The 18,485-nt window shown below is 40.6% G+C and overlaps 1 protein-coding gene across 1 annotated transcript; it reads right to left on the reverse strand.

The window, feature by feature from the left end:
* Window positions 1-823: 823 nt before the first annotated feature.
* HAVCR2 (hepatitis A virus cellular receptor 2) lies at window positions 824-15,006 on the reverse strand. The gene is made up of 7 exons (XM_065874520.1): window positions 14,893-15,006; window positions 13,518-13,856; window positions 12,545-12,628; window positions 8,883-8,923; window positions 7,080-7,206; window positions 3,034-3,070; window positions 824-1,369 (listed from the first exon to the last, which is right to left on the reverse strand). Exons 1-7 carry the CDS (start codon window positions 14,945-14,947, stop codon window positions 1,210-1,212), a joined length of 843 nt encoding a protein of 280 aa, XP_065730592.1. The 5' UTR covers window positions 14,948-15,006; the 3' UTR covers window positions 824-1,209.
* Window positions 15,007-18,485: the final 3,479 nt, after the last annotated feature.

An 18,485-nucleotide genomic window follows, 5' to 3' on the forward strand; every position in this document is an offset into this window, starting at 1 on the left:
AGGTCCCTATTGTTGATTCATTCAGCAGAAAGGGGGAAAAAAGACAATAACACACTTCCAAGGGCCTGAGAGGGAAAGGATGCTGAGAAGAGCAGATGCTGGACAAGAGCAGAAAAGGGAACTTAGGAGTATTTTCGAGTTCCCCAACAAGTGAAGCTCTGTCTGAGCTCTCCAATGGAAAAGTCTTCCCAGAAATCTACCTTTCTGCTTCTTTAATTTTTTCACTCCCAAGATATTTAGTAAGTTTCTATCCGTATTATGTGTCAGAGCTGTGCCAAGACTGGGGAGGAAGCAAATAGGCAAGATAGACCTACTCTCTACCATCTTGGAACTGAAGCTTAAGGGCCATTGTCTTTCCATCAGGGGATCTGACAGGGACAAATACATATGGCTGGAGCCCTTTACCTACTTTCCACCAGGAAACAGAATTTGTGTCCCAGTCACTACTTCTTCTTTTGTGAGAAACACAGCTCAAGTTCTCTCCATGAATGGAGAAGTTGGTCAGAGATCTTTCCCTCTGAGTGCACCCCCAAGCAAAACCTGTCAACACACACTAAGCATACTTCCTCTTTCTCCAGGAGCACCTGCCACACCACAGGCCTTGCTGGGCAGTCTTCTTAACTTAAGCCAAGGAGAGCTGTGCACTGGCACTTACTGTCACAGAGTCAACATTCAAAGAAGCATCAACCTTGAGACTCAAAGGGAACCTTCAAGACCATCTACTCCTACTCCAATAGTTTCCAAACCTGCCACGGTTCACAGAGCTCTTTGAGAATCGGCGGCCCCTTTAGACTTCCTGTACCGAAAAAGACACGCACGTATCTCAGCACATAATTTCCCCTGTATTTTCAGAAGCTTCACGGACACACCATATAACTGAATATCTGGAATTCCAGAGACCCCATATTAAGAATTCCTACTCTCTATAAAAGCCCATTTGAGCTCTAATGCCCTGATTAGCAGCCTCCGAGTTGGGTGGCGGGAACACAGAGGAAATGTTGTGCCTGTCTAAGTACAATGCTGGTCCCAGTTCAGTCCTCGGGTGAGCTACTTATCTTTAGAACATGGAAAAACTCTGCTTGGTGGCCGAGGACAGAACCTGTAAAACCAGTCAGGTGAGCCATCTCATAGTTTTCAAAGAAGATAACACCAAACCCCAAAAGGAAGTGGTGAATCTGGTGGCGTTGAAAGACAACAGCCCAGGGGTTGTCAGGACTGCTGCCCACTGCTGATGGAGCAGTAATACTTGTATGGATCCTCCATTTCATATACGTTCTCCTCAATGATATAGATGTTTTCCTCTGGATGTGTCCTCTCTCCTGCTGTATTTGCTAACCCCGAGGGAGGGAGGTTGGCCAAAGTGATGAGGCTGTGGAAATAAAGTGATGCAGTTGAGTTAAGCATCCCAGGCAACATGGAATAGAGTTAAAAGAATGGGCTTTGCTGAAGAGATAGCCACCAAGGCAGTATATGATCCTTGATCAGGTCCTGACTAGGCAGGGGAAACATAAAATAGTAATGAAAATAGTCTGGGGAATAACTGCACAAATTCAAATTAATCTGAATTTTCTTAGGTATAAAAATGGCATTGTGTTATCTAAGAGAATGTCCTTATTCTGAGGAAGTGCAGACTGAAGTGTTTAGGTGAAATGTCAAGATGTCTGAAACACCTTTACAAGTGGTTCAGAAAAAAAAATATGTATGTAAATAGAGAAACTGATAAAGCAAATGTGACAAAATATTAAACGACACGCTTAGGTGAAGGGTTCTACTGTTCCTTGCACTATTATTTCAATTATTATGTCAGCTTGAACAATTTCAAAAAGTAAAAGAAATGAATGTGTTATGGATCCAATGAGACTTGAGTTCGAATTCTGCCTCTGTTGCTTTCCACCCATGTGATCTTGGGTAAGTTGGATTTGCTTTTTTCATTTATTCATTCAAGAACTATTTAACGTGTTTATACTGTTCTATGCATCAAGAGATGCAACAGTGAACAAAACACAAAAATCCCCTAGAGGCTGTATATTAGTAAACTTTAGTGTCTCAGGGTCCTCCTCTATAAAATGGGAATAAGTACTCTATCTCACAGGGCTGCTGTAAGGAACGTTTATTCATTCAACCCTCAAATATCAAATGCATACTAAGAATTAGGTGTGTGCTAGGAGATACAGTTGTTAATGTGGCAGACAAGTTCCTAATTTTCTATGGAGTTTACATTTATAGGTGGAGATGAACATTAACCAAATAATTTCATAAAGAATGAATTATTGCATGTAAATATTACCTATTGATATTACCACATTTCAAGTTTCAGCTCTAATAAAGAATACTGACACAGAAAATATAAAGCCATTGATAATTAAATATTTTATTTGATCTTATTTGACTTTTTTACTGCAGACTATTTTGTCTTCATAACTATACGATCTAGATTTAGTCTAAAATTATTAGTGGTTTAGAGAATATGCAGTGGACAGAATCACTTTTTTCTTGAAAGTTTTTAGAACAATACCTATGGTTAGGCCTCATCCCCAAAGATTCTGATTTATTTGCTCTGGGGTTGACAATAGTATGCTTAAGTGCCCTGGATGATTCTAATAGGCAATCAGAGTTAAGAAGAGCTGGGCTGGGTTGTAAAAGCCCTGAGAGTAGATTCTGAGTTTCTTGTTCATGTCTATAAACCAGTGGCCACCCAGAACCCGGATGTAGTAAGTACTCAATCAGCTGAAGGGTCAGTTCACTGAAAAAGCCCTTTAATCAGAAATATATAAGCATTTCCTATCAATGGGAGACAAATTCTCTACCTTAACTTTAGGACTAAAGAAGCTAGAGGGATTAGGGATCAAGAATAAAACCGAGCAGCATGTTAAATTTGCATTTCATAAATCTAGGCCTAAAGCAAAAAGGAAGTAGTAAAACTTTAGATCCCAAAGTCTCAGGGCAGGACTTCTAAGAGCAAAGATCAAAGCCCAAATTAGAGTAGGAATATCCAAGATTCCCACCTTCCACTACTGCACGCATTATTCTTACCTTAAATTTTGTATCTTCTCTTTGCTATCAGAATACCCTAGGTAAAAAGGCGAAGAAAAGTCAATTTAAAATGCTTTCATAAAGTAAATGAGATAAATAAAATGAGCTAACTGGAGGCAAAGATTGTTTAGGGAAGTCTGGTCTACCTATTAGATTGAATTAAATCAAACCACTGATATGCGTCTTGATTTATTACATAAACTATGCTGAAAGTAATGAAGGTGCATTTTTCATATTTAACAAATGTAGGGAGCGCCCACTACGTGTCTGGTAGTACGCTAAGCACCAGGGACACAAAGGTGAACTATAAGCCCTGACATCATGAAACTTGTCTTCTAGTGAGAGAGGCATTTAAGAAAAAAAAAGTAAGTGGGAAAAATAAAATAATTTCAAATTGTGATGTAATAGAAAGAAAAGTATTGCAGCAAAATGGATGGGCCTAGAGATTATCATACTGAGTGAAGTAAATCAAAGACAAATATTATATGATGTCACACATGTGACATCTAAAAAATAATACAAATGGATTTATTTATAAAACAGGAACAGACACAGAAAACAAACTTATGGTTACCAAAGGGAAGGGGGGGTAGGGATAAATTAGGGGTTTGGGAATAACAGATACACACCACTATAAATAAAATAGATAAACAACAAGGATTTACTGTATAGCAAGGGAGCTATACTCAATTTTTTTTTTTTTTGGGTACGCGGGCCTCTCACTGCTGTGGCCTCTCCTGTTGCGGAGCACAGGCTCCGGACGCGCAGGCTCAGTGGCCATGGCTCACGGGCCCAGCTGCTCCGCGGCATATGGGATCTTCCCGGACCAGGGCACGAACCCGTGTCCCCTGCATCAGCAGGTGGACCGTCAACCACTGCGCCACCAGGGAAGCCCTCAATAGCTTATAATAAACTATAATGGAAAAGAATCTGAAAAAAAATATATATATATTTTATATATATATAACTGAAATCACTTTGCTGTATACCTGAAACTAACACAATATTGTAAATCAACTGTATTTCAATTTAAAAAGAAAACAACAACGCACTGGAATAGATAATCAAGAAGTTAATCAGGAAAGAATTCTCAGAAGAAATGATCTTTAAGCTCAGTTCTGAAAGAAGAGAATGAGTCAGCCAAATGAAAAGCCGGGGTGAGCATTCTGGATCGAGTAAAGCCCTGGAAAAGATAGTAGTGAGTGGCTGAAACTGAAAGCATGGCTGGAATAAGAGAGTGGCACACGGTAAGGTCTGAGAGGGAGGCTGGGCTAGATACTATAGGACCTTGTAAGTCATAATCAGGAGTTTGGATTTTATTCTAAGACATAGGAAATAACTGAAGGCCAGAAATATGATCTGACTGGGTTTTAAGACAATCACTCTGGCTGCTGTGTGGAGAATGAATTAAAAGGAGGTATGAAAAAATGAGGAGGTAAATAGAGAACTGCCTCAGAGTAAGGTGGTGAAACAGAGATGCAGAATTACGAAAGGATTTTAGATATTTGGAGAAAGTGCAGGAAAGTGAAGTTGGATTGTGTACTAGGAGTGATGAAAGAGGGGATTCAAGGATGGCTTCTGGCTCTCTGGCTTAAGCAACCAGATGTATGATAATGAAACACTATGATGAAGAAGATCAGGGAGGGGGAGGTTGGGTTCTAAAAAGGTGGAATATAGACTCTAGAGCTCCTTTCTTGACACAATGTGGGACACATCTAAGTGGAGATAACAACTGGACAGCTGGCCAATCAGTATCAACACCTTTGAGTGCTGGAGAGAGAAATTAAGGATGACATTTAAGTCTATGGGAATATAGGTCATCATCAGCCAGAGGGCATGGAGAGAGGAAAAGGGCCAGCCATGGGGAATCACAACATCTAAAGATCATGCTGAAGAAGAGAAAATAACAAAAATGACTGAAAGGTGTGGCTAGTGAAGACACTGGTGTTTCAGAAGCCAAGAGAAGGAAGACTTTTTAGAATGAGTGAGAATCAACTTAGTTATTGCTGAAAGACGTACTACAGTGAAGACAGAGGTATCTACAGGATTTAGCAAAATGGAGGTCACTGGTGAGCTTGACTGAAACTATTTCCATGGCACTTCAGGTGTAGAAGCTAAATTGGGAGGGGGCGTGGTTAAAGAGTGTGGAGGGGTGAGAGGTAGGAACAACTCATCTGAGAAATACGGCTGTAAAGGAGAGCAGAGAAATGGGAGTCACTGGAGAGAAATGTGTGAACTAGGCCATATTTTTATACTAATAAAAATAGCATAAACAGGAATGGAGAGAGAGATGATTCTGGAGAAAGTGATCAAAGGAAGAACGAAGTCTTGGCTGAGGCAAAGTGGTTGAAACAGGCTTTTAATACTTCATCAGTGCAGTGAGAGGTGAGGGAGATTTGAGCATCAATGAAGTATGTGATGCTCATCTCAGACAGTGCACTAGAAACATACAGGATTGCTGGGCATTACTGAGTACCAATTTATGGCTTTGATGTCATGACTTAAAAACCTATCACCTTGGTTGTATGATTTTCTCCAGCAACTTCTAGGGAAAAGACTGCAGATCGAATACAACTTTCCCATCTATTCTTCCATGTAGTCATGTTTTGGGAGTAATCATATGTGTGCACAAAACATGACTTCTCCCACTCCTCATCACCCTGCTTGCATACCCTCTACACAAACCAGAACAGTCCAGGCCTCGGCAAAACTCAAAAAGTGGGTGTGGTCATTGCTCCTTATCAACCTGTAGACTCCATATTCATGTGGTCAATTTCCAAACTCCACTGCTATCTCTCCATAAACCCAGGTAAGTGGGGGTGAGTAGCTTCTTCCTCTCAGCAATCCATTTACCATTAATGGCAGAGTAACAAAATGGTGAGCAAGACAGCCCCAGTTTCAAATCCTCTATCAATTAACTGTGTAGCTTTGGGCAAGTTACTTAACCTTTTAGCACACTGGTTCTCCAACTGGTACATGAGAATAATATTAGTACCTTTCTCAACAGGGTAGTTATGAGGATTTAATGCACATAAAGCACTTGGCAGCTTCAAGCCACACAGGATGAGCAACTCATCCCAGTTTTCCCTGGACTGTTCCAGTTTTAGCACTGAAAACCCACACATTAGGAACCTCCTTCAATCCTGGGAAAATTTGGAATGGTTTGTAACCCTACACATAGTTGATGTTTATGTATTAGTAAGAAAGGCTGATAAAATAATAGTGGTATAAGGCCTTGGTCTCTGCACCAAAGAGAAGAGAATATATCACAGTTATAAAAGTATGTGAGGCTTTCGGGGTGATGGAAGTGTTTGGGCATTGATTGCGGTGATGGTTTCCTGGGTGAAACCATCTATTGAAATTCATCAAGTTGAACACACTTTAAATATACAGTTTATTGCAGATAAATCATACTTAATTTTTTTTAAATAAAGATAAGTAACTTAGAAATAAAATATGTGTGCTGAGTGTCACAATGGAGGAAAATACAAACGCTGCGACTCTGGGCATGACCCAGTGTTAAAGGAACCTGCTACCCCTCTTTAAAGAACCATGCCTGAGAAATAAGATAGAAAAATGCACAGAAGAAAGTGATTGTCGTTGTTGTGCTTCCTAATAAAACTGGACATGTTCATGAATTAAAAAGGTTTATTTTCTTAACAAAAGATAAAAAAACAGGTACTAGAATCAACCTGCTTGAATTTGAATTCCAGCTTTGCCACTTACTGATTCTGAAACCTTGAGAAAACCTTGAAAGCTTACTGTCTCTAAACGTTATTCTCCTCTGCTATGAGAATAGGAATAACAGTGCTATCTACCTTATATGAGATGGTGACAATAATAAATATAAAACATGCCTGTTACATGGTAAGCACTGAATAAAAATGAGCTATTATTATTGTTGAGGTTTGGAAGGACTAAAGAGTATTTATTCTAATCACCTGTAGGTATAAATATAAACTAATAGTTCTATCTTAGGCTTGTGTTGGTTCCTATATTAACAGTTCCTTATCAGATGGAGAGAGAAGCACCATCAAATGACTTACATTTGAGAATTAAAGCACCAGAGATAAGAACGAGAGCCAGCCCAGCAGAAACCCCTGCTCCGATGTAGAGGCCTATTCTGGTGGTGGCACCCATGTCTTGTAACTCATTAGCCAGTGTGGATATTTCCTATGGAAACACAAACAGAATTGCAGCAAATGACCAGAAATCCATTGTCTGCCCAGCCAGTCTCATGACTTATGCATGGGACCATCCCTTTCACAGTATCTCAGGAATGCAGGGACCTTGAAATGACTCATGATCTGTCCCCTTCTAGACAAGCCTCAAACCACCCAAAGAAAGGGATTAGCTGAATCTTTGGTGTTAGCAAGGGAATAAGAGGTGCCTGTCTGTGCTGTGGGTGGAGAAGCAGCCTTAGTAAATGGACTCCCCTTTCCTCACATAAAAAGTGGGGCCCTGTTCATTGATGATTCCCTGGTGTTCCCAGCGAGTTTCAGAGTGGTCTAAATTTGGTGTCTTGTCATGAAACCCCAACTTTCACAGAAAGACAGTGATTTAAAAGCTAGGAATTTGCAGCCAGACTGTCTTGGGTTCAAATCCCAGTTCTGTCACCAAAGAGCTGTGTCATCAGGAAGAGCTGTGTAGAGTTATCAGGAAAATTAAGTAACGAAAACCAGAAAATGCTTGGCACAGAGCCTGGTACAGGATAAATCTCAATCACTGGTAGCTATTATTGCTATTGCTCTAATTAATTAGATATTTTGTTAACTCAGTCACAGCGAACATACTGCTTCTAAAATTTCACTTCATGTTCCTCCTTTAAAAAGAGTAATGGTAAACACTTTTAAAACAACGTCAAGGAATTAAGTCTTCCATTTATTCAACAGACATTTACTGCAGGAGTGCACCGTGCAAGGTCACTTGCAGTAAGCACTGTGGGCACACAGAGGTACTGAAAAGGCAGACCTGGATTGCAAAGAAGACAGGACAAACAAAAAATGCTTGACACTGAGTCAGAGATTGAGTTAAATGAATGCAGACCCCTGGATACGTCCTCAAAGAATTTTCCAGTCACTGCTATCAGGTTGTTCTCTAATGCAGTGGTCCCCAACCTTTTTGGCGTTTCAAGGAAGACAATTGTTCCACAGACGGGGGTTGGGGGGGATGGAGGGGGGATGCTTCAGGCGGTAACACGAGCGATGGGGAGCGGCAGATGAAGCTTCGCTTGCTCGCCCGCTGCTCACCTCCTGCTGTGCGGCCCAGTTCCTAACAGGCCACAGACCAGTACCAGTCCACGGCCCGGGGATTGGAGACCTCTGTTTTAGTGGTTTTCCCTTTTACTCTGAGAAGGTGGGAGACACTAAAACGGTGGTCGATTAAAATACTGCTTTATTTTTAGTTAGATACCTAAGTTCTTGGGTTAGAATATTCTTGCCTGGTGTCTTATCATAAATAAATAAATTTAAACAAACAATCTTTGTCATTAGGGTTGCAATGGAAGCAAGGAGAAACATACTCTGGGGTGATGGAGGGTGTCCGAACCCTCCACAGTGATATACAACTGTAAAATTTGAGAATAAGGACAAAATGCTAATGCTTCTTCCTTTTGGTTTTCCAGCACCTACTATGTGACAGGCACTTTACATGCATCACCCCACTCCATCCTTACAACAGGACTTGCAGTTACAACAGTTATCAGCAACATGTTACAGCCAAGGAACCTGAAGCCAAGGGAGATTAAGGCATTTTCCCCCAAGGAATGAGTGGGCAGGAAGGAAGTCTAAAGCCATACTTTTTTTCCTCTGAGTTGAGCATAAGGTCAGCTCACACACACAGTTACTCACTGTTTGATTTTTATCATGGAGGGTCTCCAGTGTCTGTGTCTCTGCCACAAAGAAGAAAAATAGCCAGTAGAACAGTTAAGAATGCTTTCTTTTATATGAGTTTTTTTTAAATCTTAAAAGCTACCTATAATCCTATTTGAAATTAATTCTACTCCATTATCTTCACAATAATTAACTGAGAGACAAACAAAACTTACTGGACACTTACAAATCAACTTCAGGATGACCACATTTTTTTCGTCCAGATGATGTACCCAACTACTTATGTTCCATGAATTGGAGACTTCTTCCAGGAAAACCTATTTTGAATATGTGGTTTGTTGTGTCCTCAGGGCCCTAAAGAGGTCTTCAAAATTCCAACAACACTGATCACACAGAGGCAGGCATTATAATTAGACTTTTTTTAGATCAAATAACTGTTCTCTAATATTTATTTTCTTCATTTTTTTAATTGAAGTATAGTTGATTTACAATGTTGTGTTAGTTTCAGGTGTACAGCAAAGTGATTCAGAATATATATATATATTCTTTTTCAGATTCTTTTCCCTGATAGGTTATTACAAAATATTGAGTATAGTTTCCTGTGCTATACAGTAGGTCCTTGTTAATTATCTGTTTTACATATAGTAGTGTGTATATGTTAATCCCCAACTCTTAATTTATCCCTCCCTTCTCCTTCCCCTTTGGTAACCATACGTTTGTTTTCTATGTGTGTAGGTCTATTTCTGTTTTGTAAATAAGTTCGTATGTATCATTTTTTTTAGATTCCACATATAAGTGATATCATATGATATTTGCCTTTCTCTGTCTGGCTTACTTCACTTAGTATGATCATCTCAAAGTCCATCCATGTTGCTGCAAATGGCATTATTTCATCCTTTTTTATGACTGAGTAATATTCCATTGTACAAATGTCCATCAACAGATGAATGGATAAAGAAGATGTGGCATGGTTAGAAATTGAAAGGTAACGAAAGTTAATTTTCTTTAAAAAAAATTTAACATTTACTCATTAAGAGTAAGACAGGGTATTTTGTTCCCTAAAAAATTGAAAATAATAATAACTGTAACTATAATTTACCATGAACAGGCATTGTACTAAATTCTTCAAGGGAAGTATCTCATTTAGCATTCAAAACAACTATCTTAAAGTAGGGACTATTAGTCCCATTACAGAGATGAAGAAGCTGAGAATTAGGAAGCTAAGTGACTTACCCAAAGTCACACAGCTTAGTGAATAACAGAAATGGTCTTCCAATTTAGGTCCATGTGGCTTTAAGCACACACTCTTAACTGTGCTGCCTCCAGCAAGGCTCATCTCGGCACTGTGATGATGAAGCCTCCACACTGCCCAGCTGCCAGCTCACCTTCTTTCCTTTTTATTCATTTAGTTAGTCATCTGCCTATCCATTCGATGAACATGTACTACACCCCCACTCTATGCCAGGCACGGGGGACAGGGACAGAACAGTGAACAAGATGCACACAGGCCCTGACCTCGTAAACACTGCATTCTAAAAACCAATAAGTTGTCAGCTTTGGGAAGATTAAGCATGCCAACGTATTTTTCTGTGTGAGTCAGAGGATCTGAAACTTTCTAAATGTCAAGGTCACTTTCTGGAAGCTTAGAAGTCTAAACCTTTTAATGTAGAACTGGTTTACAGACTCTGATTTTAATATTATAAAAGCATATTCTCAGCCTAAAGTTTAAAAAAAAAAAAAGGAAAGGAAAGAGATTATCTTCCACTTACCTTAGCTCCTATTTCCCAAAAGGAATTTAAAAACCACACTGGTGGAACTACTAAGTAAACATGTATCTTAACCACACACAACATTTTCTAGTGTAAATCCAGTTTCTGCTTCCCTATAGTTACTTTTCTTGGCCTAAATGGTAAGACTGTCTAACTTTTTTTGATCAAATTTTTTTAAATCAATTTTCCATTTGATTTTCATAGTTTGGAGCCATTGCCTTTCTTTGTTTAAGTATTTTCTCAGGCCTTTGAAAAGCTCAGAGATTGTAGGTACTCTGCCTATATTCTCAGATGCAAAAGATGGCTCCATTTCTGTTGCCCTAAAGGGAAGGAACAAACAAGTAAAAACTGAAAGGAAGGACACTTCTGGTTATGGTATAGACGCTTCTAAAAAAACACGCACTGTGTTGTGAGGAAGCTATCTCTCCATCTCAGAAGGTGGGTAACCATACAGCGAATGCCAACTTGGGAGTGACGTTGTAAAGAACCTTGAAACACGAGATGGGAAAGTGGGATCCTTCAAGTCTCTTCTAGGTCTACAGTTGTAGAATTCTTTAAATATAACAATGGCATATGATGAACACATGTATGATTTGGTTAGCCCACTACGTGGGCGATCATCTGTTTCCACCATATTTAATTTCCTCACTAATTTCATAAGAGATGTTGGCTACCAGTGACTAAAGAACCACCAAAGATTCAACCTCTAGAGAGCTGATGTTAATATCTATAATAATAATTAATATTTGAGTGCTTTCTCTGGGCCAGGCACTATGCTGAGTGCTTTACATACATGATCACATCAGTCGTTACAACAATCTTATGACCTAGGCACTGGAATTACCCTCATTGTAGAGGTAAGGAAATTGAGCCTCACAGAGTTTGAGCAACATAACTGAGTTCATGAAACTAATACAAAAAGCTGACATTAGAACCCATCCTGCCTGTCACTGACATACTTAACCACAATCTCATTCTGCCTCTGAATCTTACCGATAATGACAATAACTAACATGTATTGAGTAGGTACCAGGATCAGACACTGCGCTAAGCACTTAGACACGCTTCCTTATTTAAATCTGAGATTTATGAGATTAGGATTTGGAATTTACCTATTATTAACCTCATTTTACAGAATGAAAGACTGAGCTCCAGAGAGTTTAGGGAGACCAGGACTCTGACAGGAAATATTTAAGATTAACCTCCCTGATCAACGTGACCTGAGGTCTGCTCTTTCGACCCTATCTTCTCTTCCAAAGCAGCAGGGAAAAGTCCTTGTTGAATTAGTTGAAGAATTTAGCTGCTCCTTCTGAGGTCAAAATCTGAGGAAGATGACGGACTTTATTCCAGTTAGAAGGGATTCTTGAAATCACCTAATCCAGATTACACCAAACATGGACTGGGGTCAGTTCATGAAAACATCACCAGTCCAGGAGTAAATCAGAAAATAATAAGGACAGCGTAATGAGTTTTTCATTAGATTAAACTTATTTAATTTAAAAGTGTCCTTTTTTTTTTAATGCAGGGGTGGCAATAGTAGAAATTTTCTTTCCTTGTTTGGCAAAATACATAGCTCATCAAAATTCTTTTTTGGGGGTTGGGAATTATACTGGGTGGTGAGATCCAAAAGTCTCTGAACCCGTACCTCAGACAGAAGAGGAAGTTGCTTTCCAGAGAAGCGAAAGGCTTTGGCCCAGGTCTGAGGGCTACTCCTGACTAATCTAGAACCCTAACCCAGAGCTCCTTTTTCCCAGCACAAATTTACTTCCACCACCTCCCTCACCTCAAACACTATCTTGGGTGCACAGTTTGAGAAAACTCAAACTGTTTTCTCATGTTTTCCCCATATTCAAAATCCTCTTAACTCAGAAACCAACTAAAGGCTTCCTCCTAGACCCCATATGTAATTACCTGAGCCAGGTCCCTCGGTGGTGAGCGTCCTTGGAAAGGCTGTAGTGATGTCCCTCCATGGAGTCCCAGCAGGGGTGACCTTGGCTAAAGACAGAAACCAACGTAAGGATGAGGCCTCTCTGAGAGCAGAGAGCTTGTTGCAGGGAATCAAAGGGGCAGCAGAAATAACTGTAAACACAACAAAAGAAGAGAAACACACGCTCAACTTCCAAACCTACCTGAACACACCTTCGTTGAGAGTGTATGACAATCCAAACGTCTGACAGAGGTGTGTTACAGTCATCATTATCACAGTCTGATTGTTAATAATGGAACTTACAGCCACAGTAAATGTTTTTCATCAAACACCTCATAAAATCCTTCCAGTGGCCTATAGGGTAGGCAGTATCATATTTTACAGAGGAGGAGGTCACAGAGTTTAAATAACTTGCCCAAGATTACACAGCTGGTAAGAAGCAGTGTCAGATTTGAACTTAGCTCCATCAGCCACTAAGTACATGCTCTATAAATGTTAAAACATGCAAGCACACGTGCCCCCTCTCCCCGACACATGCAGAGTCCAGTGGTTCTCAATCCTGGCTGCACATGGGGGAGAATCATCGGGGGTAGACTTTGTAAAACCCCCGCACTCAGGCTCTACCTCCAGAGATGGTGATTTTTCTGGTTGTGGGGTGGAGCCCAAGCATCTGTGGGAGTTAAAAGTTTCCCCAGGTGATTTTAATGACCGCTCAGGTACTCAGACCTCTGATCTAGGCCTTTCCTCCATTCTCTAGATCCTGGCCATGAGGTTCAAAATAGATGGAGGGAATTAAACATGGCTGGGCAATGCTGGTGGGGCCTGTTAAACTTCAGGTCTTAGGGGCCCAACCTGAGGGCTTTAATTGGGAAGACCAGAGGTGAGACCAATCAGTGTATTTAATATGATCCACAGGCAAATGTCATTCAGAAAGAAAGTATGCAAAGGTCCACTCACCTGGTTTGATGACCAACTCCAGGTTTGATTTTTGATCATTCATTAGGCCTGGGAATTGGATCCGGCAGCAATAGGTCCCACTGTCAGCTAAAGTCACATTCTTTATGGTCAAGGTCACGTCTCCTTCGTGGAAATTCCTCTTTAGTAGGTATCTGCTGGATGTCCAATAGTTCAAGTTCCTTCCATCAGTGCTGAGTACCAAATTGTGACATTGAAACAAAGGGCAGGGTCCCTTGCCCCAACACACAGGCACGAGATCCTCAGGGGTGGGTGGAGAGTAGGCGCAGGGCAGATCAGCATCCTGACCCACCTCAGACATGTATACTCCTTCCAAAGACCCTGCGTGAAGAGGGAAGGAGAGCAATGAGGGAGGCTGCTCCATTTCAAGAAAACTGCAAGCAATGCCTTGCAGAATAAAGAGGAAACCACTACTGCTATCCTGTTTGGAGGACAGTTCACTACAGCAATGATTCTCAGACTTGAGGGGCACTGGAATCTCCAGGAAGCCTTGTTCAAACACAGACGGCTGGGCTCAACCATCAGAGTTTAGAGTTAATCGATCTGATTAAATATTAATCGGAGCTCCTGATTTAATAGTTTGGCGGGGGGTGGGGGGGGGGCAAAAATTGTATTTCTAACAAGTTCCCAGGACATGCTGATATGGCTGGTCTCAAAACCTCCCTTTGAAAACCAGTGCCCCAGGAGAGAACTGTGGCCAGTCCTGTGAACACCAAAGGGCAGTGCTGATGGAAACAGACAATCAGACAATGAATGGGTAATTATCGGCCAGGAAAAGAGCTCACCCATCTGGGCTAGTTGTCTGTTCACTAACACAGGGCAGTTATCCTAACACACATCTCTTTTGCTTTTCAAGCACCAGGCACATAATAAATAAAAACCCTTGGCTGAATAAGAAGTTAGTGTATGGCTGTTCTGAGGTTGAAAATTAATTTATATATATATATGTACACACATATATTCAAACAGCATGAAAAGTATATGAAAACTCTACGCCCTCTCCCTGCTCTTTTCCATTTCCCAGCTCCCTTTCCCAGAGTCTATTCATTAAGAAGCATTCATGTACTCCCACTCCCCTGCAACACACACACACACACACACACACACAGAGAGAAGTCCAATATACCCATTATTCTGCTCTTTGCTTTCTTCAATTCACCTTATGACTTACAGACATCTCATATCATTATGTTTCATCAGCATCACTGTTTGTATCATGGATATATCATAATTTCTTTACCCACTACCCTGCTGGTGGACATTTAGGTTGCTTCCAAACTTTTGCTCTTGCTAGCATTATGATGACCATCCTTGCATCTTCATCTTGCACCACCCAATTCCAAAAATCCAGACTTACTTGTAAGTAGTAGCAGCAAGAGCAGGACACAGTCAAAGGAAAAATGTGAAAACATGGGTTCTGAAGAAGAAAAGGCAAAGAATGGCTCTGTTTAGGTGCCGTTTTAATTCTCCAGCTGAACTGGGTACTTCCTGGAACTGTCTCTCCTCCCCAGTCACAGGAGCAGTGGCCACTCTCCCAACTGCAGGCCCAGCACACCAGATGTCTGATGACCAATCACTCCTCTATTAACACTGTCAAGTCTATGATGACAGTGAAGGAAACCCCGCTTCTCTCCTATGCTAGACCACACACATCCTGTGAGGACTCTGACATTTATTCTGTCTGCATCAACAAAGAGGAAGCAATAATCAGAGGAAGAAAAGGGTTACTTCCTCAAGTGTCTCTTGGCAAGTAGAGTGAGCCCTCTACTGTCTCCGGTGAAATAATATATAGTCCTCTGTTTGAAATGGACAGTATTTATTGGAAACACAGGTAGAAATGTATCACTCATGCATTCATTCAGTCAAGTCAGTCAACTGGTGAGTCCTGTGACCAATGTTTATGAAGCACCTACTATGTGTCAGGCACTGGACTAGGAGGTGGGAAATACCACCATGAATGGCCTATTCCTTATACTCATGTTTAGGTGCCCTTTCCGCTCCAGTCATGAGCCTAATTCTTAGCCTTTGCTCTAACACAAATTGGGCTATGTCATATAACCTTGTTAGGTCTGCCTCCTCATTTATAAAGTTTATAAAATGAGAAAATTGTGCTAGGTGATATATGCACAGCTCCCTGCTCTAATATTCTGACTTTGACCTGAACTTCCAAACTCTTCCACTTAGGAAAAATGCGTTCCTTTCTGCAATGCTTCTTTCCCCCTCCTGTGGGGGGAACTGAGGGGACCTCAATGTTCTATTTCCTCTCATATACACAAGATATCCCCTCTCCTCCCACCCCACAGGCTTCGGGCATTAACTGTCAGAAAGTGTTGAGTTCCAGCCACACTCTCCATCACTGAGGTAACATCTCAGACCCAAACAATCTCAGCCCTGGGAGAGTAACTTTTGTCTGGAAACCTTAAAAGCCAATGGTTATTTACAAAAGGGAAGTGAGATCATGATGAAATAGTTTCTGAAAACCCTGTGGTCTTTCTCTGTCTTCTCTGCCTGAATTTCCTTGTCATTCACTTTATTTATTTATTTTTTTTCTAGTTGCGGTGAGTGGGGGCTACTCTTCGTTGTGGTGCACGGGCTTCTCGTTGCGGTGGCTTCTCTTGTTGCAGAGCACAGGCTCTAGGTGCACGGGCTTCAGTAGTTGTAGCACGTGGGCTCAGTAGTTGTGGCTCGCGGGCTCTAGAGCGCAGGCTCAGTAGGTGTGGCGCATGGGCTTAGTTGCTCCACGGCATGTGGGATCTTCCCGGACCAGGGTTCGAACCCATGTCACCTGCATTGGCAGGCGGCTTCTTAACCACTGCGCCACCAGGGAAGTCCTTGTAATTCACTTTAAACCTTATTAAATGCATGTAATATAAATATCCAGCTTGTTCTATGTGTGTACTTCCATAGTGCCACAGAGCTAGCAGTTACTCAAGAGATCATGTTCAATTTCTTCATTGTATATATAAGGGAAACTGAGACCTGAAAAGATTGATTTGCCCAAAGGTACATGATTGGTCATTTCAAATAAGAACATGAGTCCCCTAAGCTCCAGATTTTTTCCATTATAAACCATGTTTCATGAATTTCATATCTGCCCTTAATGGGTCTGCCCACATATCTAAAAACAACTAACAAATGCCCATATTCAAGTGTAAGGCAGACTTGATTAAACACGGGGTCAGAGGTTAGATTTACTAACAGCATGACTTCAAGCAACACTCTTAAAAGTTTTAGCCATCAGATTTTGTGTTCTGATTTTTGTTTTTTGGTTTTTTTTAATTATTACTCTGTTTTCTGTTCATCTCTAGAATTGCTACTGGGTCCAACTTTATAAAACATTAACAATGTATTAATTCATTGAAGTCTAGACATGAAGGAGCCTAGAAATCTACTCTAACCCCTTTCTTTTATTCTGTGTATAAAGGACTGTTTCTGAACATTGTCATGTTCATTTAACTTTTGTTTCTTGTTTTTTAAAAACTGTTTAGGTAATACATCCAAATGGCTAAAGTTTAAAGCAATATAAAAAGCTTACATTAAGAAGCCTCATTCCCACCCCTCCAAGTCCACTAATTTCCCCAACCCAACCTATAGGTTTCTATTGCCATGTCTTTTGTGTATCCTCCCAATGCAAACACAAGAAAATAAAATATATATTCTTATTCCTTCCTTTCTTAAGCAAAAGAGCATACCATACATACATTTTGCACCTTGCATTTTCTATTTACTATTTTATATAAAAATTTTCTGACATATTGGGCTTCCCTGGTGGCGCAGTGGTTGAGAGTCCGCTTGCCGATGCAGGGGACACGGGTTCGTGCCCCCGTTCAGGAGGATCCTGCATGCCGCGGAGCGGCTGGGCCCGTGAGCCATGGCCGCTGAGCCTGGGCGTCCGGAGCCTGTGTTCCGCAGCGGGAGAGGCCGCAACGGTGAGAGGCCCGCGTACCGCCAAAAAAAAAAAAAAAAATTTTCTGACATATCAAAAGCAGAGAATAGTACATACTCCCAATACACAAATTTAAAATCATCAGACTTTCATTTTAAAACAAATCCCAGATGTCATGTTATTTCACCCTTACAGACTTCAGTGTGCATCTTGTTTTCAAAAAATTGACACTCTCTATATAACCATAATACCATTATCACACAAGACATAATTAATAATGATGTTTTAGCAGCACCTGACTCTTCAGTCCATAATCGAATTCCCCTGATTATCTCAAAATTGTCCTTTTATTATAGGTTTAAGTCCAGACCTAAACAGCTCCCTACATTGCATTTGGTTGTTGTGACACTTAAGTCTCTTTTGATTGAGGACAGTCTTCCCTCCTTTCCCCCTGCCACTGACTAGTTGTACAAACCAACTGTCCTGTGCACTGTTCCATTTGCTGGGTTTGTCTGTTTCCTTGTGGCATCATTTAAAGTATTCCTCTTTTCTTTGTATTTCCTATAAATGAAGCTTAGCTCTAGAGGTTTGGTTAGATTCAGGTTCCACTTTTTGGCAAGAATACACAGCTGGTGCTATTCCATCACAGTTGTCTGGTTGCCCCACATCTAGAGATGCTAAGATTGATCAGCTTGCAGCTTTCTTTTTCAGCTTCACATTCTATTCCGAGCACCTCTCCATTTCAGCTCATATAGAATGTCCTCGTTCTTTATTATGGCTACATAGATCCCATTGGGTGAAAACACTGGGTGAAAATAACAAAGTGATCATTCCCTTGAAAAGAATACTTCATGTCTCAATTTATTTGTAAAGATGATCATAAAAGACCCGTCAAGGTCTGTGATTCTTTAATTATGTGCAAAAGAAGTTTGCTTTTTAAAAGGAGCCCTTGAATGTATTTTTGGTAAAGAAGTCTTTTGTATTGTAGTTAATTAGTTTCTAAATTCTGCTTAGAAAGTCATATCATGAATTTTCTTAAGGGACAGTTGAGTGTTGGCTATAAT

Source organism: Phocoena phocoena, chromosome 3, assembly GCF_963924675.1.
Source record: "Phocoena phocoena chromosome 3, mPhoPho1.1, whole genome shotgun sequence".
In the NCBI taxonomy this organism is placed as follows: domain Eukaryota; kingdom Metazoa; phylum Chordata; class Mammalia; order Artiodactyla; family Phocoenidae; genus Phocoena; species Phocoena phocoena.

What these genes read in the sequence shown, in the direction of transcription:
- HAVCR2 (XM_065874520.1), bottom strand. Translation starts at nt 14,947, where the DNA reads ATGTTTTCACATTTTTCCTTTGACTGTGTCCTGCTCTTGCTGCTACTA. An exon ending in TCCATGATAAAAATCAAACA is followed by an intron (nt 7,207 to 8,882) that starts GTGAGTAACTGT and finishes GTGTTTCCATAG; the next exon opens with GAAATATCCACACTGGCTAA. An exon ending in TGGTGCTTTAATTCTCAAAT is followed by an intron (nt 3,071 to 7,079) that starts GTAAGTCATTTG and finishes CTTTTTACCTAG; the next exon opens with GGTATTCTGATAGCAAAGAG.